The sequence below is a fragment of the Hibiscus syriacus genome, unplaced genomic scaffold (assembly GCF_006381635.1).
Source record: "Hibiscus syriacus cultivar Baekdansim isolate YM2019G1 unplaced genomic scaffold, ASM638163v2 tig00112159_pilon, whole genome shotgun sequence".
Lineage (NCBI taxonomy): Eukaryota > Viridiplantae > Streptophyta > Magnoliopsida > Malvales > Malvaceae > Hibiscus > Hibiscus syriacus.
The window spans coordinates 2,559,966-2,585,601 of NW_024063263.1; the positions used below are offsets into that span (position 1 = coordinate 2,559,966).

General features: G+C 36.9%; 3 protein-coding genes across 5 annotated transcripts; 1 reads left to right on the forward strand and 2 right to left on the reverse strand.

The window, feature by feature from the left end:
- Positions 1-8: 8 nt before the first annotated feature.
- On the reverse strand, positions 9-14,259 carry LOC120175131 (serine/threonine-protein phosphatase PP1 isozyme 7-like). 2 transcript variants are annotated; one of them, XM_039181830.1, is made up of 5 exons: positions 14,217-14,259; positions 13,985-14,174; positions 12,840-13,399; positions 12,518-12,756; positions 9-18 (listed from the first exon to the last, which is right to left on the reverse strand). In XM_039181830.1, exons 2-4 carry the CDS (start codon positions 14,157-14,159, stop codon positions 12,523-12,525), a joined length of 969 nt encoding a protein of 322 aa, XP_039037761.1. In that variant the 5' UTR covers positions 14,160-14,174; positions 14,217-14,259; the 3' UTR covers positions 9-18; positions 12,518-12,522. The 2 variants fall into 2 exon arrangements, with proteins under 2 accessions (XP_039037761.1, XP_039037760.1); XM_039181829.1 differs by lacking the exon at positions 9-18 and adding an exon at positions 11,966-12,413 and having other exon boundaries at positions 12,531-12,756.
- On the forward strand, positions 9,424-11,812 carry LOC120175129 (cryptochrome-1-like). 2 transcript variants are annotated; one of them, XM_039181827.1, is made up of 4 exons: positions 9,424-9,855; positions 9,935-10,156; positions 10,312-11,024; positions 11,118-11,812. In XM_039181827.1, the coding sequence occupies exons 1-4, from the start codon at positions 9,531-9,533 to the stop codon at positions 11,799-11,801; spliced, it is 1,944 nt and encodes a 647-aa protein (XP_039037758.1). In that variant the 5' UTR covers positions 9,424-9,530; the 3' UTR covers positions 11,802-11,812. The 2 variants fall into 2 exon arrangements, with proteins under 2 accessions (XP_039037758.1, XP_039037759.1); XM_039181828.1 differs by having other exon boundaries at positions 10,318-11,024.
- Positions 14,260-23,274: 9,015 nt separating the features above from the next.
- On the reverse strand, positions 23,275-25,463 carry LOC120175219. Its single transcript, XM_039181889.1, has 2 exons — positions 23,890-25,463; positions 23,275-23,848 (listed from the first exon to the last, which is right to left on the reverse strand). Exons 1-2 carry the CDS (start codon positions 25,461-25,463, stop codon positions 23,275-23,277), a joined length of 2,148 nt encoding a protein of 715 aa, XP_039037820.1.
- Between the last annotated feature and the right edge of the window lie 173 nt (positions 25,464-25,636).

Below are 25,636 nucleotides of genomic sequence, written 5' to 3' on the forward strand. Positions count from 1 at the left end.
TTTCTAACACATACACATCTTCGAATATACGAGAATAAATTCGAGAAAAAGAGGTGGCTACCATCCTGAAAATGATGGATGATGCCATGGAAGTCCACAATGATGGCTTAAAAGTCGCAGAGTTTTACGTGGAAACTTAACCTCTTGCTAGCTCTTGCTAGCCTAGGGCGATAAGTTTGATCACACCTTAACTTGTCAACAGTACTACCTTAGGTCAAATCTTGTTATCAGTCTGTGTTTAATGTAAATCATGCATTTAGTCCTTAAATTTTAATTAGTTTTCGTTCGCTAATTTGGTCGTTTTTGTTTTATGTAATTTAGTCATATTATCCATGTATTGTTGAGCTAAAATCGAAGAGTGCAGGGAGAAATCGAGTAATTTAGAGTATAATGGCTAAATCTATAACTTACACACAATACAGGGTCTAATGATGAAATTTCAACTAGTGTTTATCACAAGCAGACAACAATTGCAATTGTGATTGTGAGACAGACATGCATGAAAATAAGCAAACTTTGATTCAGAACATGACAAAAGGGATTAGGATTTGGGTTGAATTTAAGATTCTCAACTGTTCTAGTTTCTTGTATGATGATCAGAAAAAATGGCAGCTAGGGAGAAACGTTTAGATTCATTCACTAAAAATATCACTCATAAAACTTGGGATTTAGGCAGCTGGCTAGTTTCTTCTTCCTAGATGATCTCAGTGCAATTATTCTTCAGTCAAAAAGTAAAAAAAAAAAAATTATTACATGACCAAAGTGTGAATTGAATGAGACAGAGAGAGAAAGACGGGAGAAAAAAGGAAAACCTTATCTTGAGGGTAAGTTCTACAGTGGATCCACAAAGCAGACACGATATGCCTTCCACCATTAAAAGTCCCCACGTGATCTTGGGCTATTTGACCAATTTTCTCTAATATCCTCTTTCTGACACCGTTTGACCAATATTTCCCAAAGTAGCATCATTTCTGTTGAGCTGACGAAAGGCGCGTCCCCGGGGACGCGTTTTACCCGTGTTTCGCTGAGTTGGATGCCACGTGTGGAAGGCGCATCCCTGGGGACACGCCTTCACTGACTCGACTGCCACGTGTGGAAAACGCATCACCGGGGACGCGCCTTCCATTAAATGCAATAAATGTCCCCATCCGTTTTCCCTAACTACCCCTCTCCTCCCCTATATAAACCCCCTCAACCCTCCCTCATTCTTCACACCAAAATCATATTCTCATCTCTTACATAACTCAAATTCTCCAACTATTTGAGTTTTAAATTTGTTATTAGTGGTAAGAAATTTATTTTTATGTTAGTATTTTTTAAATAGTTATTATATTTTATATTAATATATTTATGTAAATATTATTTTTTATTAAATAATATTTATAATTATTATTTATTTAGAATTATTAATTTTTTTTTGCTAATTATTGTTTTGTCTACAGTTATAATGGAAAACGAAATGCTGTTGCGATTGGATATTGATCATATCTCCAGACATTTTAGCGATATGGTAATATTTTTTTATAATTAATGTTAATATTTAATTTATTTTTATTTTAAAGTTATTATGAATTTATATTATTTTTTTTTTTATAATGTATATTATTTAGGATACTGATCGTATTTTAGAGACTTTTATTAAAAATCCACGTATACCGACACCAGAACGTATTTTGCCATATTTGGCTTCTGCTAGGTTCGGGTATATTGCAACAATTATAGGCGGTTATAAACTCGAACATGTCCTAATTTCTGCACTGATTGAGAGGTGGAGGCCCGAGACACACACTTTTCACCTTCCATGTGGAGAGGCCACAATTATATTGGAGGATGTATCTATGCATCTGGGGCTTCCCGTCGACGAAAATATGATGTGTGGTATGGCGGATGGTGATTGGCAATCAATGTGCATTGATTATCTTGGAGCTGCTCCGCCAGAGTTTAATGGAGGTAGAATAATTTTATCTTGGTTGAAAGCTAATTTTGAGGTTTTAAATGAAAATGCTTCAGAGGATCAAGCAAAGATATGTGCTCGGACATATATTCTACGAATAATTTGAGGAATATTGATGCCCGACAAATCTTGCAACCAGGTGCATTGTATGTGGTTGCGGCATCTGATCGATTTTGATGAAGCTGGAAGATATAGTTGGGGCGCTGCAGTTTTGGCATTTCTCTTTAGAGAAATGTGTCGGGCGACGAATTATAAGAAAACTGCTATCGGTGGATGTCTTCTGCTTCTACAATCATGGGTGTGGTTCCGCATGTCTTTCTTATGCCCGATCGTGAATGAACCATACGTATTCCCCTTATTGTTGAGGTAATTTTCGAAATAAATTTTGATTTAAATATTTTCAATTAAATAGGGTTATATTTAGTTTATATTATAATTCATAGGTGGTCGATGAAAAGAAAGGACCATAAAAGTATACCTACTGGGTTAGAGGAAATTCGTTTACTTATTGATACGAAAGCTGGGTCTGAGGTATGTTTTTAAATTTGTTTAATTATTAATATTTTAATTTAAAATGCTAGATATTATTAGAATATTTTATTTATTTGAATTGTATATTTATATTTCAGTTTCAGTGGATACCTTATGCGAGCGATGAAGTGAAAGCTTGCATCCCACCCCACCTTAGTGGGTCATTAGAGGTATGGATATCGGTTATACCTCTTATATGTTATGCTATTATTGAGTGGCATCCAGTTGATCGCGCGCTCCGTCAGTATGGTTGTACGCAATATATTCCTGGAGCACCTAGGAATTTAGACGACGTGCATAACATAGATAGACGAGGAAAGAAAGATGTTAACTGGGTGGTGAGACACAGAGATTGGATTGCGCTTTGGGAGAACCGATATACACTGTTGGCCCCTCGACAATATTACGCTGAAACTGGTCATATGGTTACGGATAACTATATGGACTGGTTTAATGAAAATGGGAAGCCGTTTCTACTTTCGGCGGAAGCACGAGGGGTTAACATTCCTAGGCGCCGAGAAAGACGTCAACCGTCTCAATATCATCGTCCCCCGACGCGTGGACGGAGAGAAGGCGTTACCGGTTCTGCATCAGTCCCACCACAACATCCTTATTCGTCGATGCCGCAGGGGTACATGCCCAGCCCTCCACTTCATATGCCAAGCCCACCAGTTTATATGCCATCTCCGCAGGGTTACATTCCGAGCCCGCCAGGTTACATGCCTAGCCCGCAGGGTTTTATACCATATGGAGGTGCATATACGACTATGTTTAATGATTCATCATATGGTTCATATGCATCTTATTTGGCTGGTGGTGCTTCTCCGCAGACACCTCAATCTCCATATGGATCACAGACATCGATGCCAATGTTTCCACAGTTTTCACAGTTCCCGGGGAGCGGTGGGATTGTTACTAGCACTCCTCCAGGGTCGTTATTTTATACAGGCCCTTCAGCCCCTTCAGCGTCATCTACACCAAATGAAGAAAATGTTGCTGATGATGATAGAGAAGATGATGAGACTGAAGAACAAGTTCCACGAAGAAATCCTCCATGAAATAGACAACCACCGCCATGTGGAACTCATTCGAGAAGACGACATCGGTGATCCAGTTGTATTTAATGTTATTTAAATAATTATATTTCAGAATTTTATGTAATTTGGTTATGTTATTTAAATGTTTCATGGTTGTTACATACATAATTTTAATGTTATTTTTTATTCACATTTAACATTAAATGTTTGATAAATGTTTTTAAAATACAAATTATATTATTCGAAATTTAAAATAAAAATAAAAATAATATTATTCGAAATTTAAATTTAAAATATAAATTATAGTATTCGAAATTTAACATTAAATTTCAACTTAATATTCCAATTGTATTTGAAATTAAAAGTTATATTCCAATTATAGTTCACAATACTTAAATTGAAATTAAATTTATCCATACATATGATTTTATCATTAACATATATATTAAAACATATACATTAAAATCAACTTATATTGAGTTAATCGATCGACGAAATCGGCCAAGAGGGGGGTGAATTGGCAATTTATTCAATGTCACATTTCAATGCTCATTCCATACAATTTCAATGGCACAATCAACTTATCACTTCACATTTATTCAATTTATCCATAATATTTTATCTAATTTATTCAAACTTCACATAACGTTTTAATTTAAGTTATTCTTAACTTGCTGAACTTTCAAAAGAAGTTAAATTTTGGTTATAATTTACCTGATTTACTGATATATAGTGTCCCCGAGGGACATGAGTGACATAATAGGGCAATGATAACATTCTCTGACAAAATAATGGAAGGCGCACCCCGGGAACGCGCCTTCATGTGAATAGTGAAATAATAGGTACTGATATATCTAGTGTCCCCGAGGGACATGAGTGACATAATAGGGCAATGATAACATATTCTCTGACAAAATAATGGAAGGCGCGCCCCCGGGAACTCGCCTTCATGTGAATAGTGAAATAATAGGTACTGATATATCTAGTGTCCCCGAGGGACATGAGTGACATAATAGGGCAATGATAACATATTCTCTGACAAAATAATGGAAGGCGCGCCCCCGGGAACGCGCCTTCATGTGAATAGTGAAATAATAGGTATTGATATATCTAGTGTCCCCGAGGGACATGAGTGATATAATAGGGCAATGATAACATATTCTCTGACAAAATAATGGAAGGCGCGCCCCCGAGAACGCGCCTTCATGTGAATAGTGAAATAATAGGTACTGATATATCTAGTGTCCCCGAGGGACATGAGTGACATAATAGGGCAATGATAACATATTCTCTGACAAAATAATGGAAGGCGCGCCCCCGAGAACGCGCCTTCATGTGAATAGTAAAATAATAGGTACTGATATATCTAGTGTTCCCGAGGGACATGAGTGACATAATAGGGTAATTGTAACATATTCTTGACAAAATAATAGAAGGCGCGCCCCCGGGAACGCGCCTTCATATGAATAGTACTCCGATTATAGACACTATTATATGCAACATATTATAAACTTTCAAAACAAACTTCAGTTCACAAGCTTTCAAATTCTCAAATTCCCAAACTCTAAATTCTCAAATTCTCTGAAAATGAGTCATCTTTCTGCTGTTGTTTTGTATGATGGAGAAATTAAGGAAGCTGAAGAGGGGTTTTTTTTTAGTCAGATCATTATATCCCCTTAACCTTGAAGAGAAACATCACAATTGAGGAGTTAATCACAAAAATTTCGTTAAAGATTCGTGTAGCAGGCCAGAGAAGACTATCTTCACTTCAGTACATATTTCCTACTGAACTTTTTCCGCTCACGTATATATCATTTCAGCTTTCAAACGATGATGATGTTTCTATGATGGTTGATGCTCATATGGGGAGTTCACAGTCTCTTATTGAAATGTATGCCACTTTTATTGAGGTTCGTGCAACTCGTGGTATCTCATATTCCTCTCACTTTGGCATTGCATATCAAACTGATCAAGTTGATAGCCAGACACAACTGATCTGTAATGATTTCACATCATTAATGGCGGATCCAACGCCATCAAGTTCAATAGGAAGGCATTCATCTGCAACTGCTTATGATCTCAACCCACGTGGCTTCACCAATAATCCATATGGCAACATCTCTTCTACTTCAAGGGGCAGACATTCATTTGCCAATGTTTTCGACTTATATATGGAAATGCCAACGAGACGACAGTCTATTCACATCCCACATGATACAATGGCCTCAAGTTCAAGGGGAGGACACGCAAACGGGAACTTATTTGACCTCAACATTGGATTATCGGAGGAACCCTCATCTCCACCAGAAGAACCTCTTCGGAAGCCAGGTGTAGATGGTGCTGAAACGGGATTATTCGTTGAATCTGACCCACCACAGTTTAACGTACATTCTGATGATGACGAGGATGACGTTCCGATAAATACAACACCAGCCGAACTTCCTGCACATATGTATGAGACTGATTATGATGCAATGTATGAGCCTGAATTTCCAGATCTTCCTGATGTTGGCAACTATGGACTTCAATCATTAGTCAATGACGGTAATTTACATATTGGAATGGAGTTCGCATCGAATGAGGAAGCAATGATGGCAATAAAGAGTTACAATATTCGTAACTTAGTTAAGTCCCGAGTTGATCGATCTAACACGGAGAAATATGTCTGCTACTGCGTCCAACGTGACAACGGATGTCAATGGATGGTCTGTGTATCAAAGAGGAAGAACAACTTATGGGAACTAACCAGATACAACGGTCCTCATACATGTTGTGCAACAGGTATAAACCAGGATCATCCCAACTTGGACTCCAACATTATTTGTCAAGCAATCATGCCCATTGTGAAGCAAAGCTCTCATATAGCTGTTGCAGTGTTGATTTCTGCTATACAGTCACAATATGGGTACACTGTCTCATATAAAAAAGCGTGGTTGGCAAAACAGAATGCCATTTGCAAACTTCATGGCGAATGAGATTCCTCTTACAACGAGCTGCCCAGTTGGTTTCATGTTGTGCAAAGACTTAATCCTGGGACAATTGTTGAGTTCGAAACTCAACATCATTACGTGAATGATCGAATGGTTCGCGATCGCTGCCAATTTTCCGTGTCTTTTGGACTTACCCTCAGTGTATTAATGCAGTCAAGTACTGTAAACCAGTTGTCCAAATTGATGGTACTTTCTTGTATGGAAAATACAAGCAAGTTTTATTATTGGCTGTGGTCCAAGATGGAAACCGCAATATTCTTCCTGTTGCGTTTGCCCTCGTTCAAGGAGAAGACACTGAGTCTTGGGCTTTTTTCCTTAAAAATTTACGTTTACATGTTGTCACCAGGGAACGAGTATGCATTATTTCAGACCGAGGAGCCGAGATAAAAGCAGAAATGGACTCTTTAGGTACAATGTATAGACCTCCACATGTTCAACATCGTTATTGTGTCCGTCATATTGCTGCAAACTATTACGGAAAATACAAGAAGAACGATAAACGTCAGTTAGTCGTGCGGATGGGTATGTTACTTTTTCCCAATTTTTCTATCAATTTCTTATTACTTATTTATACTTCATATTAACTATTACATATTCCTAATGGCTTAGGTTACGAACTCTTACCTCAAAGGTTTGAGTCGATGCTACAAGAGCTGTTTGGCAAAAATAAGAAGGGGTGCGAGTACATTATGGACATCAGCAAAGAAATGTGGACAAATGCATATGACGGGGGGTATCGCTATGGTCATATGACAACAAACTTGGCTGAAGCAATAAATTCAACCTTAAAGGGGGTGCGTCATTTACCAGTCACGGCGTTGGTTAAAACGACTTATTTTCGTTTGGGTCAACTCTTTGCAAAGCTCGGTGGACAAGCTCTTACTTGGATGCAAAACGGACATATATACCACCCAAGACTAGTAGTTGATTTACATAAAAAAGTGGCTGCATCAAATGGGATGTTAGTTACAAATTTTTCTCGCACCCGTGAATTGTTTCGTGTAACCGAAAAGCCACGTCCGCTGCAAGGGATTGAAGCTAACTCTTTCAGAGTTAATCTGCAAGAGAGGTGGTGCGATTGTGGTTTCTTTCAAGCACTCAAATATCCATGCTCTCATGTCATTGCTGCTTGCTCACATTCGCATTTGGACTACAAAAATTATGTTGATCCCGTATACCAACTTTCACAAGTATTCAAGGTATATGAATTTGAGTTTCCGCCCATAGGAAACGAAAGAGACCCAAATGAGATTCAAACTTGGCTTACAATTGTACCAGATCCATTGCTATTGAGGGACTCAGGTCGTCCAAAATCTACTAGAATACATTGTGATATGGATATTCGGGAGAAGTCAACAGAACAAAAACGATGTGGGCATTGTAGAAACATCGGGCACAATAGAAAAAAAATGTCCAGCTCTGTTATCATCATATAACCGTTAACTCTTATGTAATTAATATTGTATTTAAATGAATGATTTTGTTTCTAATAATTTAATGTTATTGCATTTATATAATTTGTCAATGTATGTACACCTAAATAATTTTTTTTTTAACTTTTAAATACATAAATATTTTTAATATATTTATTTAATATAATAATTAATATTATTAGTTATAATTTTTTTTAAATATAATAATAATTCCACCTTCTAAGTAGAGAAAAATATTAAATTAAACAAATTAAAAGTTATTAAAAAATTTATGTATACGATGACACATTTCATGTTCTGATTGGAGGATTAAATTTATTAAATTAAATTTTTAATAAGACTAATTTCATAAAATATGTAAGTCTTGAAGATTAAATATGTAATTATACTAATTTATTAACTTATGCATCAATATTTTCGTTAAATATTAATATGAGATGACTAGATTGATAATATTTAAATAATTAACTGATAAAATTAATAGATCGATAATCAAAATCAAAAATAATAATATAACCATATGTGTAATATTACAATTTCATACATTTTTCCTATAACTACAATAAAGTCAAAACTGTTTTTCATATATTGTTATATCATATTAATGTAGATAATTCACTCTACCTTTAACACACATTAACAAAATACATTTGATAATTCTTACATTATAATCGAAACATTTTACATAATATATTATTAATTTATAATAATAATAAAAATAAAATATTTATTATTAAACAAAATATGTGGCAGTCGAGCTGACGAAAGACGCGTCCCCGGAGATGCGCCTTCCACACGTGGCATCCAACTCAACGAAAACACGGGTAAAACGCGTCTCCGGGAACGCGCCTTTCGTCAGCTCAGCAGAAAGGGTGCTACTTCAAAAAATATTGATCAAACGGTGTCAGAAAAGAGATATTAGAGAAAATTGGTGTCAAATAGCCTGATCTTGACATATAAAGCACAGCTTCCCTGGCGTAAAGCCATTGGTAATTCCCTTGAAAACATTATTTTGTCTGTTTTTGCTTTGTTTCAAGCTTTCTCCTTTCATGGGGGGGTAAAAACTGGGTCTTGTCAAGTTTTATTTCTTGGTTTTGTTGTCTTAAAAGATAAACAAACACAACCTCGTATGTTTTAGTTGTCTATGTCTGTGGATAACATTCTTTAATAAGAATTAGCAAGAGAATCACTTATTTTCCTCTTTTTGGGATCTCAGATCTGTATATTTTACTCCCACAAAATCTCATATTCCTCTGTATATATATGTAGAGAATATTGTAAAGTTGCGGAGATTTTGCCTGTCTATTCAACTAGCTTCTTTAATGGATGTCTTCATCAAAGATCTTAGCTTTGGAGATATTTTGTAAGCTTTTGATGTTTTTGAGTGGCAGAATTGGGGGATCATTGAGACAAGTAGGGCAAAGCTTGATTGAAGTTTGATTTGGTTGGATATCTTGGATACATAACAAAAGGTAATTTTGAGGGTTTCGTTTCAAGTTTTTTTAGTTGCTTTTGTAGCATTTCATGTTCATGAATTTGAACACATCGGTCGTCGTCTCATCGGAAAGATCTTGTTAGTTTCAACATGAGTAGTAGTAGTAGTAGCAGCTGTAAGACTATAGTCTGGTTTAGGAGGGATCTTAGGATTGATGACAATCCTGCTTTGGCCGCCGCTGCGAAGGACAACGGTGTTTTTCCGGTCTATATATGGTGCCCCAAAGAGGAAGACCAATTCTATCCCGGTAGAGTATCGCGGTGGTGGCTGAAGCAATCTCTTGCTCATTTGGAGCAGTCTTTGAAGTCTCTTGGTTCTGAACTTGTGTTGATCAAGACACATAGTACTCTTTCAGCTCTTTTGGACTGCATCAATGCTACAGGCGCTACTAAAGTTGTATTTAACCATCTTTATGGTATGTTCTGATTCATCTGATGATGTTATTTCAATCACTAGCAGATGCTTATGCGTTTCGTTTTGCTGTTCTTTCGCAGATCCGGTTTCGTTAGTTCGGGATCATAACATCAAGGAGAAACTGGCAGAGGCCGGCATTTCCGTGCAAAGCTACAATGGAGATTTGTTATACGAACCATGGGAGATATATGATGAGAAGGGGCAAGCTTTTACGACCTTCGACGCATATTGGGACAAGTGCTTGAACGTGCAAATGGAACCTGTTTCACTTCTTCCCCCATGGAGATTGCTGCCAGTTGAAGGTAAATTTGAACAAAATAACATGTAATCTGGTTCGGTTCATTCTTGATAGTACGAAATCGAAGCTAACTCGAAGATGACTTGTGTACTAAGCATGATGCACACATGAATATTGCAGAAAATGTGTAATCAGTTTTCTATTCTTTATCCTTATTAGTGACAGGAACAATAGAAAAGTGCTCGATCGAAGATTTGGGCCTCGAAAATGAAACAGAAAAAGCTAGCAATGCATTGTTAGGAAGAGCATGGTCTCCAGGTTGGGGCAACGCCGATAAGGCTCTAACCGAGTTTATTGAACAGAACCTGTTCGACCATTCGACAAGCAGACTTAAGGTCGGGGGCAACTCCACATCGCTTTTGTCTCCGTATCTTCATTTCGGGGAGCTAAGTGTGAGGAAAGTTTTCCAGAGCGCACGGATGAAACAGTTAATATGGACAAGAGAACATAATGCTCAAGGGAAAGAGAGTGTAACACTTTTTCTAAAGGCCATTGGGCTTCGAGAGTACTCCCGGTACCTTACCTTCAACTTTCCGTTCACTCACGAGAGACCGTTGTTGAGCAACTTAAAGTATTTTCCTTGGAATGCCGATACGAATCGTTTTAAAGCTTGGAGACAAGGTCGGACGGGATATCCGTTGGTGGATGCTGGAATGAGGGAGCTTTGGGCAACTGGTTGGATACACAATAGAATAAGAGTCATCGTTTCGAGTTTCGCGGTGAAGTTTCTCCTTCTTCCATGGAGATGGGGAATGAAGTATTTCTGGGACACACTTTTGGATGCGGATTTAGAATGCGATATTCTCGGTTGGCAGTACATTTCCGGCAGCTTACCCGATGGTCACGAGCTAGAACGATTAGACAGCCCACAGGTACATTTTTGTGTTATTGGGGGTACTATCTTCATGGTAACAAGCATTTTTCCTTATCTTTGAACCTCATTTTAAGTTGATTTTTTGAGTCAGATTCAAGGAGCCAAGTTTGACCCTGAAGGTGAATATGTAAGGCAATGGCTGCCGGAGCTAGCGAGGATGCCAACCGAGTGGATCCATCATCCTTGGGATGCACCTCTTACCGTGCTTAAAGTCGCCGGAGTGGAGTTGGGGTTAAACTATCCAAAACCTGTAATAGATATCGATACAGCTAGAGAACATCTGAGAGAAGCTATATTTAAAATGTGGGAAACGGAAGCAGCTGCAAAGGCTGCAACTTCGGATGGGATGAGCGAAGAAGTTTTCGACAATTCCGATGGTATTGAAACGTCTCCGATCCCTAAAGTTATTCTAAAAGAAAAGTCTTCTTGTCCGACATATTCATCTAATGATCAAAGGGTTCCATCATTTCAAAATGGCAATAACGGTTCATTGCATAGGAAGAGAGCAAAACTTGTGGAAGAAAAAAGGTTGCCTGCTAATAAACCGAATAACCACGATAAACAAGCAGGGACCTCTAGAGGAGAAGAATTATGCTCGACAGCCGAATCTTCAACATCCAAGAGGCAAAGTATTAGCAGAATGTCATTTTCCGTCCCCCAATCTTGTTCTTCGTCCGATGGCAGGCTGTTGCAGGAGTACGATTCTTCTGATACGAAGCAATCAATGCAAGAAAAGATCAACATGGAACAGACTTCAAGTAAGAATGGTAAGTAAAGCTATTTAGTTATCTCACTAGTACATTGGCTTATGCCAACCTGCAAGCCTGAGCCCTTGAAGAGCTCGGGGTGCTGCGAATTGTGCTCATGAAATATATATAAGTCGAATTAGTGTGTTTTTATGTACAATAGCTACTGATTTGTATGAACTTCAGTCATATATACCATAAAACTTTAACATCAAATCATGCTTTATTGATTATACATTATATGGGTAAAATCTTGTGATTTACTCAAAATTTGAACCACTAATCCCCACCACCATTTCTACATTTTCCCAAACCAATGAACAAAAATGATAAACAGCTCCAGGTCCAAAGATCCCTAACAACATCAAAGATAACCCCAGAAAAACGACGTATACTTTAACACACACACCCCTTCGGATTGTTGCAGTTGTTATTTTCATCGATCCATTTAAGAAGTACCATTCTTGTTCTGGTATTATTTTCTCTTCTTTCTTGGCTTTTCTAGTTATCACCCTGGTTGTGTTGTTTTCACGTACTGTCTTGGCTCCAAAAGAAGCAACAAATTCCAGTTCTAAAGAGTTAAAAATCTTACATCAAACGGCACCCCTCTTCCTGCACCGGCTCCTGTTCCGGTTCCTGCAGACATAAACAGGACAAATTACTATGCTTTGCTTCTAAGTATCATGTTACCCGGACTTCGTTTTCGTTGAAGTGCCTATTTCCAACTTATATTCGTATATGGTACGTATTTCAATATACCTTGATTATACTGGGAGTAATAGATGACTTAGTTGGAGCTAGGGTTCCGAATCCTGATGACTTCAGTTTCTTATCCGCCGCCTTTATTATCTGGAAAGAACATGTTAAATTCCTGTCCACGCTCATCATGGCAGCAGCATTGTTGAACTCTCCGCAGTAATTCGGGGCCGAAAATATGGTTACAAGTTTCCTATTAGCAAAGAATTCATATCCATCTTCAACGACCTACAAGCACGGACATCAGAGATTGAGACAGAGGAACCCAAAGACAAAATCCAACAGATGTTTCGTGTCAAAGGTATTTAAACCTGGTGTGCTCGACATATTATGTCGATATCAAGCCTCTTGAGACAATCAGTCACCCTATCAGCACCGAACATGTAGGAAACTCCCCGATCATTAGGACCCCATCCCAGGATGTCTTTACTAGGATCAGACCATAGGAGATCACAAAGCAGGCCAGATTCTGGTACGTCGGTAGGCCTCTTTATGTTTCTAATCTGATCCATACAGCGTAGCTCCGGTGAAAGTCCGCCATGCATGCAGAATATCCTTTCTTCAACCAGAGCTGCCACGGGCAGGCAGTTGAAACAATCTGTGAATACTTTCCAGAGCCGCACATTGAATCTTCGTTTACACTCGTCGTAAAATCCGTAGACACGGTTTACTGAAGCACATTCGTGGTTGCCCCTCAGAAGGGAAACGTTCTGAGGATACTTGATCTTGTACGCCAGAAGAAGGCATATCGTTTCGAGGCTTTGTTTTCCGCGATCTACGTAATCCCCCAAGAACAAGTAATTGGAACGAGGAGGGAAACCGCCATTCTCAAATAGCCTCAGGAGATCAGAATACTGGCCATGAATGTCTCCTGCATCACAAAAATGATGTACATGAATCACAATGCCATGTTACTCAAACTCGAGTGTAGATATCGAATACCAGTTCGAAAAAATTCAAAAGTGGCATGTACAATACATAGCACCGAAGTTATAAGCATAAACTTTCACAAATGTTACACATATGATCTCAAGGTCATTTGATCTGTAGTACTAAATTGCAGTCTCAAGGTCATTAAGACACCTCAACCGCATTTTTGCTGTTAAAAACGTAGTTATTTTTTAGAAATAAATCATGTCGTAACGTCTGTGACCGCAATTTAATACTGTGATAGGATCTCATATGGCAAAACCAGAAACAATCAACGTAAAGCACCGAGAGAATAACTGGAAAACTCTTATGCAGAAGATCTAATTTCAGTGAAAATGCCCAAAATCCCATACATCAAAATAACTTCAAGCCTATCTTGAAGCAAAACAACCCATTTACGAACAAATTATAGCATGAAACAACAAGTAAACACATAAACCGGTAGAATCCAATTTCAAAAGAATCAAATTCATGCACAACTATGAACAGAGAGATGAATTTAGATTGAAGAAAAGAAGATAGATACCACAAATCTTAACAGGTGCTTCAAGCTCCAAAAGAATGGGTTGCCTGGAGAAGATATCTTTAGAGACAAGACAAAGCTGCCTTATTTCAGATTCAGAAAGCTGGACAAGTTTCCCTGGTTTGCCTCTAACTTCAAGCAACCTATTGATTATGCTATCAAGAACTCGAGCTTCCATAGTCCAAAACAACAACACCCCTCCTAAAGATCAAACCTTTGTGGACCAAATGACAACAAGAAGAGAAAGGCAAGAAGATAAAGGCAGGCAAAAGAGAAAGAATCAAAGAATAAAGAAAGGGTCTTTCCACCACTTGCATGTTTTGTTTTTCTGGGGAAAGTGAAAGAGAATGTTTTTTTTTCTTTAAAGAAGTATGATTTTCATCTTGGTGTTGTTCAAGCATGCACGACTGGTCGTTCATGGTGCGCGGGGAATTTTTTACTTATTTAAAAATATTTTATTTATCTCAAATTCGTTATAAATATATAGAGGTATATTAAGTGATCTAAAGTTGATTTAGTACGAGTTGACTTTGTAAATATTATTCTTGTGATGTCCCTTGGAAACCAAAGGCAGCCACAAGAATATATCCTAAGTTTTCTTTTTACATAAAATAACAAAGTATTAAAGGGAAAAAAATAAGGTGACTAAAATGGAAACAAAAGAGACGAGCTCACACTTTGTAGGGCCATTCATTTCTTCTAGTTTAGATGGAGAGTCGTAATTGATGATTAATTGTAGGTTTATATACGATCAATGTCATATGATTTGAAAAATTCAAGATAAAGAAGACAATGAAAAATAAAATCAAGTATTTGTCTCTTTATTGTTAGTGTTGGTCATAAGGTCATGATTGGTACTCGTAGATTGGTAAGTTGAATAAATGACTGTTTGACAGTAGATTTGGCTCTGACGTCTATTTCATAGCCTCCAGTTATTTACTCGTACACTAACGGAACACGAACAAAAGGTTGACCCACCCCGAGCGTTGACATTGTTTTAGTCATTCGCCAAATTAAGGAGAGATGTTTCTTTAAAACCCAGACATCGTAGATTACGTGGATCTGTCAAAGATAATGTCAAGATAAGATGATCATGTGGGTATTTGACAATACCGAGGAATAGACTTTGAATGATATGGTCGATGAAGGTGATTCTTCGAAGACTTCTTATTCTGAAGGTTTTGATAGTCGAAGAGGTTGTTTACGGAGGAGATTCGAAGGAGGTATAACATTTTTTTTTCTTGAACGAGAGAATACTATAAAGTGGTTTGACTCAAGACTCTATATGACCGACACTTCTTGTATTTAATGAGTTGTTTTGAGGGAACGCAATAATGATTGCTTATGTATGACTGGAGACTCTTATGCCCTACAAATCTCAATTTATGGTATAGGCGTGTCCTACGGAATATAAAGAAAAGAAAGGTCCAAAATAGAATGCATACAAGTGTGATAAAGACATGGCTTCAAGGCCTTTCATCCCCTTATAAAAGGGAATCAACTCCATCAATTTTGTTGCCAAGCAAGAAGAAAGAAAACAACTATGATCTTAAAGATGTCTAAAGCTTTCTTGCATTTGTTCTTCCTTGGAATGGTGTTTGTTTTCACCTCCGTTCCATCTTTAGCCAAAGAATCCCGCAGCGATTATGAATCGCCCTACGTGATCCTGTTTTTCGGTGAGAAACCATTGCAACAACACATAATCCAGCTGCGTGATTGGAGACACCTTCTACAAGCCGTTGAAGAAGAGGGTCCGTTCGTTGGTGAAAAATCAGTTGATGAATTAGGAGAGTCGAAAGGACCACTGGGAGAAGAGGTTTAAGCAGCGAGTCCGTTCGCCGGTGAAAAATCACCTGGTGATGAGGTAGGAGAGCCGGAAATATCGATGGAAGAAGACGTTCAACAAGATAGTCCGTTCGCTGGTGAAATATCAACTAGTGATGAGGCAGGGGAGCCGGAAATATCAATGGGAGATGACGTCCAACAAGATGGTCCGTTCGCTGGTAAAAAAATCACCTAGTGACGAGGTAGGGGAGCCGGAAATATCGATGGGAGATGACATTCAACGCGATAGTTCGTTTGCTGGTGAAATACCACCCGATGACGAGGGAAAGGAGCCGGTAGAATCACAAGAGGAGGAGCTCGAAATAAGTCCATCAGCAATGCCAATAATTCTTATTGCAAATCCACCATCAATAAGTCCATTCGCCCGTATGAGAAAACCATCCGAAGGCAAGGTATTCCACCCATCAGAATTACGAAGGGACAGAGATGGACCGAACGAGTCATTACATGTCGATAAATCATTCTACGTCGAGAAACCACGGGAGCGATTACCCCTAATCATCCGTCACCGCAAAATTCGTCCCCGAAGCATCCTAGAAGATCATATGGGGGAGTCATATTTCCCAAATGTTATTAAACCAAGCTATGAGCACACCCATAATCACCCACGATAACAATAGTTTACTGTGCTAACAAGAGCTGATTCTAAGTTTTCATACAGGCCTAATCACCTGTCGTTCCCCAGGCGAGGAGGGCGACCGCCTAGGGCCCAAGCGAGGAGGAGGGCACTTAAATTATGGAACGACAGGATATGGCTTCCATCACAATGGGTTAGTCCATGTTATTAAATACAAGTGCTCGATGTGGCCCAACTAAAAAGTTGATGCTTTCAATTGCCTAGTGATCAAAACCTATGTTATTTGGTAAAAGTTTGATGTATTGCCTCAATTCTTTCAAAATATAAGATTTAATTTATTAATTTTTTACTTTTATCAGAATTTGAAGGGTGAGACACCTGCTGGTTATCATTATGATAAGAGATTTTATGTATCCACTCACTTGCTCTCTTTTTGATGTTTTTATTTTGGTATTCATGTTATAACTATTAATATTTATGTCAACAGTGTCAATTATCAAATTGGGAATTTGGGATTTTATCTTACTCCAAAGGACTACAAATCTAATTGAAGAATCCAGGTGCAATTGTTCTTTTCTTATACTTATTTATTAGAATTGGTTTGTGTGACTCTTTGATGAGATGTTGTCTAAAAAACATTTGTCTGGAAGTGAAAAAAGAAAAAAAAAAGGAAGCTAGAGGAGGAGTTAAAGAAGTCACAAAAAGGTGCTCTTGATAAATTTGTGTTTAAAAAGGTTGATTCTCATGAAACTTTGAATAAATCAACTGAAAATTTGCATACTGAAAATCTTGGAAATTCTGAAAATGTGATTGATGAAGTGAATGATTCAATTGACTTTAATGATGTGCCAATTGATGAAAATGTTGAAAATTTAGGCATTGGTGAAGAACCACTTCCTCATTTGAATATATATGATCCTATAAATTGGGGGAATCTTGACAATAATGCGAGGGATATATTAGTTACAAAAGGGCCCATAAGAGAAATGAATCTTGAATTTACTGTTGATAAATATTATAGACATTTCTCATATGCATGTTATTCTAGAAAGTTGAGCAATGGTGAGATTAGTGATAGAAAATGGTTAGTTTATTCCAAAAATGTTGACAAAATATATTGTTTTTGTTGCAAGTTGTTCAAATCGATTAGTAATGTAAGTTTGTTAGCAAATGATGGCTTAAGTGATTGGAAACATATTAGCCGAAGGCTTAAACAACATGAAAATAGTGTTGAACATATGAGTAATATGAATATTTGGAATGAATTAAGAGTAAGATTGGATAAAAATCAAACAATCGATAAAAATTTGCAAGAAGAGATTATGAAAGAGAAAGAGCGTTGGAGACAAGTGTTACAAAGAATATTCTCAGTTGTGAAATGTCTTGCTAAACATAATCTTGCATTTCGAGGATCCAATGAAAAACTATATCAAGATAACAATGGTAATTTTCTGGGATTGATTGAAATGATTGCAGAGTTTGATGTGATTATGCAAGATCATGTTAGACGCATTGAGGATCGTGAAATTCATTATCATTATCTTGGACATAAAATTCAAAATGAGTTCATTTCCCTTTTGTCTCAAAGTGTGAGAAATTCTATCATTAAGATCATTAAAGAGGCTAAATATTTTTCCATAATTCTTGATTGTACGCCTGATGTGAGCCATCAAGAACAAATGACCCTCATAGTTCGATGTGTTAATATATTAAATAACAAAGTTAAAATTGAGGAGTTCTTTTTGGAGTTTCTAAAAGTGGACGATACAACTGGATTAGGACTCTTTAATGAACTACAAAATGTTTTGAAGTCTCTTGATCTTAATGTTGATTATGTGAGGGGACAAGGTTATGATAATGGTTCTAATGTGAAAGGAAAGCACCAATGTGTTCAAAAAAGATTTCTTGAAATTAATCCAAAAGCATTATACATGCCTTGTGCTTGTCATAGTCTAAATCTCACTCTTGGTGATATGTCACATTCTTGTGTTAAAGCTATTTCTTTTTTTGGAGTTATTCAACGCATATATGCATTGTTTTCGGGTTCTACAAAGAGATGGAAAATTTTACTTGATAATGTTCCTGGATTAACTGTGAAATATTTATCAAATACTCGATGGGAGAGTCGAATTAAAAGTGTCAAAGGTATTAGATTTCAATGTCCCCAAATAAGATTGGCTTTGTATAAATTATATGAATCTTGTGAAAATGATGCAAAGTCAAAAAGTGAAGCTGAAAGTTTGGTGAATGCATCTCAAGTTTTGAGTTTTTGCTTGGTGTTGTGATTTGGTATGACATTTTATTTGCTGTTAATATGGTAAGCAAGAAATTACAATCTAAGTCTATGTGCATTGATACTACCATAAGGCAATTAGAAGGTGTGATGTCCTACTTTGAAAAATATAGAGATGAAGGCTTTACAACTAGTATGAATGTAGCTAAAAGTCTTGCACTTGAAATGGATGTGGAGCCTATCTTTCCCACAAAACATTTTGTGATTAGGAAGAAATTTTTTGGAGAGAATAATGAGATAACGAAGTTGAATTGCCCGAAGAGTCAATTATTTTTTGGTTGTGGTAGATATGGCAATTGCTTCTTTGAAGAATAGATTTGAGCAATTGAAGACATTTGAAAGTATTTTTGGATTTTTATATGATTCAAATAAGTTAAAGTCATTAGATGATAATGAGTTGAAAGAATGTTGTGCTCATTTTCATTATACATTTTCTCATGGTAATTCATCGGATGCTGACTTAGATGATCTTTTCTCTGAATTGAAAGTCTTACAAATGACTTTGCCGACAGAATTGTTATCCGCCACTGAAATTCTTAAGTTTTTCAAATCTGCATATTGTTATCCGAATACTTCAACTGCTTATAGGATTTTATAAACTTTGCCTGTGACCGTAGCTTCAGCCGAAAGAAGTTTCTCAAAGCTTAAATTAATAAAAACGTACTTGAGGTCATCAATGTCACAAGAAAGGTTGAATGGTTTAGCAACATTAGCTATTGAGAAGGAGATGATAGGAAACATTCATGTTGATGTTATTATTAATGACTTTGCATCTCAAAATGCTAGAAAAAACTGTTTCTTATGAAAATGTGTATGTTGTTTTGTAGGTGAGAAACGTCAATTTTCGATTGAGAGAAACGATTCTACGAGATGATTGAAGACATAATAGGAGTAAATTGAGTGAAAAATTATGATGTCTCTTTATATATTTGGTAAAATAATGTTGGTTAATATAATAAAATATACTCGTATAATTTTTAATGAAAAAATTTATTTGGCGTCTATCGAAATTTATTCTTGAATTTTAATTTAATTTTTTAAGGGCCCTTATCTCTTATTTTGCCTAGGGCCCTTAAAATATCAGGACCGGCCCTGGTAACAACAACAACAACCGTAGTCGTTCTGTGCATCAAACGTTGCTTGGTGCTCAAGAAAGATTGAACAAGGACGAGTTACCGGCTCGTTCGATTAGTCCTTCGCCATGGAAGTCGGACCAAAGACATTCTAAGGTGACAAGCATGGGAGATGAATGCATTGACATTAGATACAAAGATGAACAGTTTACAATTCAGCCGATAAGAAGGTCTATTTCAATGGGTTCATCGTCGGATCGTCGGCTACGTACTTTTAGCCATTCAAGAAGCCATAAGATCGAACTGGGACCGGCAGCAAGACGGAGGTTAGCTCCATTGAAGGTTGCAGCAGCAGCAGAGTAAAGAGACATTTTTTCTCTTTTGGTCACGGCAGAGGGTCCAAAAATGCACCTTTACCCGAATTTAATCAATGTCTTTGGTCAAAGGGTTTACTACTAATTTTCCATAACAGGGAAAATTCTAAACTTCAGCAGCTCAATGTTTCAACATTTCTAGATTGGAAAACAAATGTAAATAGATTCATATCTATTTAAATATTTTCGAAGACAGTGATAAATCGAGGGGCGGGAATAATCGTACTCTCTAGAAAATTTAATTTTTTTATATAATTTAAATATTTATTTTATATTTATATCGATAATCTAAGTTTATATTCTTCGACAGTTTATAATTTCTTACCTCGTAATCTTTTTTAATATAAAATTTTACATACATCTTTATTTATAGAGATAAATTACATCGTCCATGTGGTTGACATTTAAGAATTTGAGTTTGTCAGACTAAATTTGAAGTCTACCACTGTCACTCTTGGTGGGTAATCCATAGATTCTTATATAAATATCAATTGAGTCTTAGGTATGCCTTGGCTCTGAACCGGAGGAGCCACAGCTGACCAAATGAATTTTATAGTGAAATTTAAAGTTCATCATCCACTTCATATAATGACGGACGATAATCGATTGTTACAATTTAATTAATTGTGTGACTCAATTGTAACTCTCTAAAATCTAATACTTTTCATAAATAAAAATATTCAAAGTCAAAAGACCATCTAAATTTTAACAATTCAATAATTTTTTTTTATGATAATCGATTAATTAAGTGTTTCATTTGTAATTTTGAAATCAAACGATTCAATTGTAATCTTGTTTTTTTAAAGGTGGTAATTTAAATTTATAAGAATGGTAATTCAACAGAGGGAAACAAAAAACCTGAGACTCGTTAAAATACCTAACTAACCCTATTCGGAGGAAAAAGAGTGCTTAAGTCAAATGCAACATCTCTCAAAGCCACTGTCTGTATGGATGCCGGACCCCATTGTGAGTTCGGGTTCAGGGCATGCCAGGGAGTAATGACCCATTACGTAGAGTCCCTCGGCGCAACCGATGCTCTTGAGGTGGTTTGGGTCTAGTCCAAGTTATTCGGATAACAATTCAAATAGGGTATGCCCCAAGTCCATTACATCGTTTGTGTAGTGTAGCAATATGTCCCTGCAGGCTTCAGGGATTTCTTCGAGTGCAGGGGGATTAGGGGCCATGACACAAGTAAGGGTGTCCCTCCAATAGGCAGCCAAAGCTTGGGACATGTCGATTTTAGTGTTGAATGTGATCTTCTTCGATTCTTCTCGAGAGTAAAGCTTTTCTTTGGCTTCGGTATCCTGCTCGTTGAACCGACGGATCCCATCGATCATCTCTTCCAGGGTGGTAACAGGGATTCCGTGGTTAACAAGTTGAAAGAGTCCCCATTTTTCACAAGCACTTCAGATTTCGTCGATTATCACCTCACGTCGAGTGGAGTCAGTGTTGACATCTGCGAAATCAATCACCGGGATCTTCACGTGCAGGGGGAGGCCCTGATTTAATCTGAAGATTCAAGTGGTCGTGAACGAAAACTCGAGGGAGCTTAGCTAAGACGGCATCAACGAGTCCTTTAATATCGGATTTCGATCCGTCAATAGCCATTAACTCGTTTTTTTTTTGTCATAGTTGAACTCAGCTGGTGCTGTATTTGCTGTGACAACAATTTTTTTTTTTGCCTTAAAACTCTATCTAAGGCAATGAGAAAATGAACGTCACTCTCCTATGTAGAAAAGGCTTTGAGACTTTGATTTTGGAAGTGAATGATGCTTAGACTGAAATTTGTTCCCTTTTTATAGAGGTTTTTGATGTTCGGATAAATCGTATCTTAATAACGGAAGTTAACGTCATCGTGACCACATCTTAATTAAAACGAAACGAAAGTTACCACATATTAATTAAAACGAAACAAAAGTGATTACGAATTAAGTTTTTTGAATCGAGTGACCATACATTTATAAAAATGAAATAAGAGCTGTAGCTAATGTCCTCCTTAAAAGATTTTAATTAAAAAGTTCGTTTTGACTATAAAACTAATGGTAAATGGGTGAAAAAAAAAGATTACGAGGAAAACAACGATTTGAAACCAATTGCAAAAGTTAAGATTTTTAGATTTTTTTTTCATTTTCAACTTTACGTTTCAAAACAAATTATAATTGTACTCTTACTAGTGTATAGGATCCACTCAATTATATATTAAAGTTTTATTTTAATAATTTAATACTAATATCTTAAAAATAATTTATTTAGAAATAAATTTTTTATTTTATTTTAACCTTACTAATGCATAGATGGAAATTATTAATACTTCACGTAGGTTAGTGTTTATTAATAATATTACATTTCTTGTCATCTTCGAATTCATTTGGAAATAATTAATTAAATTCCCAAAAAAAGAACTGATAAATTAAAGGCTTTATACTGTGAGCCACCGTAGGATTAATAATTTTATCAAAGGATCGAAAAGTAAAACGTGAAAAGGAAATGTGGTGTTAATTATTTAGAATGCCCCTAAACACTTTCAAATTCACAAAGTGGTCCCAAACACTTTACTTGCAACCACAAATTAGTATATTTGATATTTGTTCACTAATTAAGTTTGTTTTAATGTTTTATTTTTTACATGTAAATACGAACTTACTAAAAAAACAAAAAGTTATATTATCAAACTAATTGATTCCCTAAATAGGCATCGGATAATGAAAAATCAGACCACACTTTATGAATAAACATAACAAATCCAATCCTTCACTTCATCACTTATACAATGACTTACAAGTGAGACGTGACTTATTATCTTCAAACACTTCTTACACACCACACTTTATTATTTTTTCAGACAATGAAAGAAAAAACACAATAAAACCAGCAATCAAACAGAAGTAATGCAACTCCATGTTCAGACATGTTGAAACCAAGCTTTCTCATCCATATATGCAGTTGAACCTGCTACTTGGATCCATCCCCATTGAACCTTACAGAAAATGGAACCAAGAAGAAAAAAGAATTAAGATCATTGATGAGCTATGATTGAATCTGCAAAGTTAGATCAAAGTAGAAAATATTTACAGAGGAGGAATTAGCAAATGAACGTACCTTGTTTTTTATAATCATGTTTTCCTTCAATTTTAGCAATCTGCTTGAGTTTTGTAAAGCGCAACTGGTTTGTCATCATCGAAGTCAACGGGCTTTACACATCCCCAGTGGACAGTGTAATTGCATGTAGAGTCTGCACATTGGAGAGCCAAATCTTGACAGAGATTACTGCATTTGTTACATCGAAGATAATAATGAGGCTTGCGTACAAAAGTAAGAGGATGCGGGTGGTGGCCTTCTGCTTTGTACGTGCTTCCGGGTTTGATCAACAGACGGCTTTGAGGAACACATTGGGGATGAGCAGAAAAATCACAAGTTGCACAATGATAAAACCAGTGATTTTGATCTCTTCTTTTCTCACATATGTCACAGTGAAGATATTCTGAATAATCATTGTCCTCCTGATATGTGAGTGCGAGCGGATGTTCATCACACCTATCTCGAATTCTAAGCGGCAACGATAGACAAAAACCGTCCACATTGAAATCACAACGCTTGCATCTATTTAGGTTTATCAATGATTTACCGCAACCTTTGCAAAACCCTTTGAACCCTTCTAAATAGAAGAGAGTGTGTTCATGTGCTGGATGTTTGATTCTATAACCTCTATTAACCACACATGGAAGGCAAAAATGCTCATTACATACTTCACATTATAGGCAAAGCCGCTACTCTCACAATAGCATAATCGGCATTTGAAAATGTAGCCGACAACAAGGATGAGTCCTCGTATATGTCGATGAGACCATTGCAACTTCTTCCTGGGTGATCTAGCACAAGTTTTGTGGAGATAAAAGTCACAGTATGAGGAACAATAGTAAAATGAAGCCGAGATGAGTAGCATGCAACCATCACAAGTCTTATCATTATCCATGAAATTGTCACTTAATATCAGATTATGCGCATGACTGAAATGTTTTATTCTAGTCATTTCCCCAGCCTCATTTAGATCAATGACACGAGTGATGGGATTAATGGATGCCAAATCATCATCAAGTTCCTCATCTAAATCTTTTGCCTCAATTACAACGTAGAAGCCTTCTTTCATTGCACACTTCACATGGGCAATAAAATTGCAATCTGAGCAAAAGTAACTCCCATGATCTATATTAACCTCGGTATCACAAAACTCGCAAACCCGATTCTTGAACTCATTTCCTGAGAGGAAATAGTTGTGAAAAACGGGGTGATGATGTCGTCGGACTTTGATGATAGGCGGTATTGAAGCACATTTTGGATGGATTACAAAGTTGCATGCAGAACATATATAGGAAACAGAATTCCCTTCGAGGCCACATGCATCACAAATGAACGAGACTTTCCAGAACAGGGTGAATGGATGCTCATGGTATTTTCCTTTAATGAAAGGTGGTGGTGTTGCGCACTCGGTATGAAGAGCAAACTTACAGGGCGAACAAGAATAAACAAATTTTGGATTTTGGGTTTCTGGACATGCCTTGCAAGGTATATTTTCATGGTTGGACTGTAAAACAAGAGCGTGTCTACGATGTGAGGGGTTACTGATTTTGGAAGGTAACTCCGCACATTTAATGTGAACCTCAAACTTACACGGTGAACAACAATAAAGAAATCCCCTATATCGTGTCCGTTGGCATATGTTACAGGAGGAAAGTTGAACACTAAACTGTAGAACAAGGGGGTGTTGTTTGTGAAAGGGATGGTTGATTTCATGGGGTAGTTGGGCACATTTCTTGTGTAGGTTGAACCCACAATCAATAGAAAAGTATGTGGACTCTCCTAATGGTTCCCAACACCCAAAACAGACACAGTTTTCAGGTAATTTGTTACCCTCTCCCGGTTCCACTGGTGGATCAATGGTGGCTATGTGTTTAAGCTCCTCAGGTTTCTTTTCGGCTATGCTTAGGGTAAATAAAGCACATTTGATATGCAAGTCTATTTGACAAGAGCAATGATAAACAAACGACTCACTTTTTTCGCCGCAAAAATTGCAAATACATCTTCCACTCTTGTATGGTGATTTTGGCAGAAGAACAAGAGGGTGATTGCGATGGAAAGGGTGATGGATCGGCGAAGGTGCCTTGGCACATTTGCTGTGGAGTGAAAATCCACATTCGGCACAGCTGAACCATGGACCGGACACCATCTCTCCACATCTGCCGCAATGAGCTTCTTTGGTTTCATTGCCCCTCTCCTCGTTGAACACCATTGGATGCATGTGCCCAAAGTTCTGAGACTCCATCTCTAACTCTCTCTTTTTCTTTATTTCTGTTTCAACTCTCAATGAAATTATGTGTATAAGATTTCCATGGTTTTCAGAAACCACATTATATAGAGTTGCAAGTTTAGGATATGTGACATTTGTAATCGTTTGTGTTTCTTTGAAGTATTGATTGGGAACCTTTTGACAATTTT

What these genes read in the sequence shown, in the direction of transcription:
- LOC120175131 (XM_039181829.1), bottom strand. Translation starts at nt 14,159, where the DNA reads ATGGAAGCTCGAGTTCTTGATAGCATAATCAATAGGTTGCTTGAAGTT. An exon ending in AGCACCTGTTAAGATTTGTG is followed by an intron (nt 13,400 to 13,984) that starts GTATCTATCTTC and finishes TTTGTGATGCAG; the next exon opens with GAGACATTCATGGCCAGTAT. An exon ending in TACTCCCAGTATAATCAAGG is followed by an intron (nt 12,414 to 12,530) that starts TATATTGAAATA and finishes CCTGTTTATGTC; the next exon opens with TGCAGGAACCGGAACAGGAG.
- LOC120175129 (XM_039181827.1), top strand. Translation starts at nt 9,531, where the DNA reads ATGAGTAGTAGTAGTAGTAGCAGCTGTAAGACTATAGTCTGGTTTAGG. An exon ending in TGTATTTAACCATCTTTATG is followed by an intron (nt 9,856 to 9,934) that starts GTATGTTCTGAT and finishes GTTCTTTCGCAG; the next exon opens with ATCCGGTTTCGTTAGTTCGG. An exon ending in AACGATTAGACAGCCCACAG is followed by an intron (nt 11,025 to 11,117) that starts GTACATTTTTGT and finishes TTTTTGAGTCAG; the next exon opens with ATTCAAGGAGCCAAGTTTGA.
- LOC120175219 (XM_039181889.1), bottom strand. Translation starts at nt 25,463, where the DNA reads ATGGAGTCTCAGAACTTTGGGCACATGCATCCAATGGTGTTCAACGAG. An exon ending in GGCTTTGCCTATAATGTGAA is followed by an intron (nt 23,849 to 23,889) that starts GTATGTAATGAG and finishes TGTGGTTAATAG; the next exon opens with AGGTTATAGAATCAAACATC.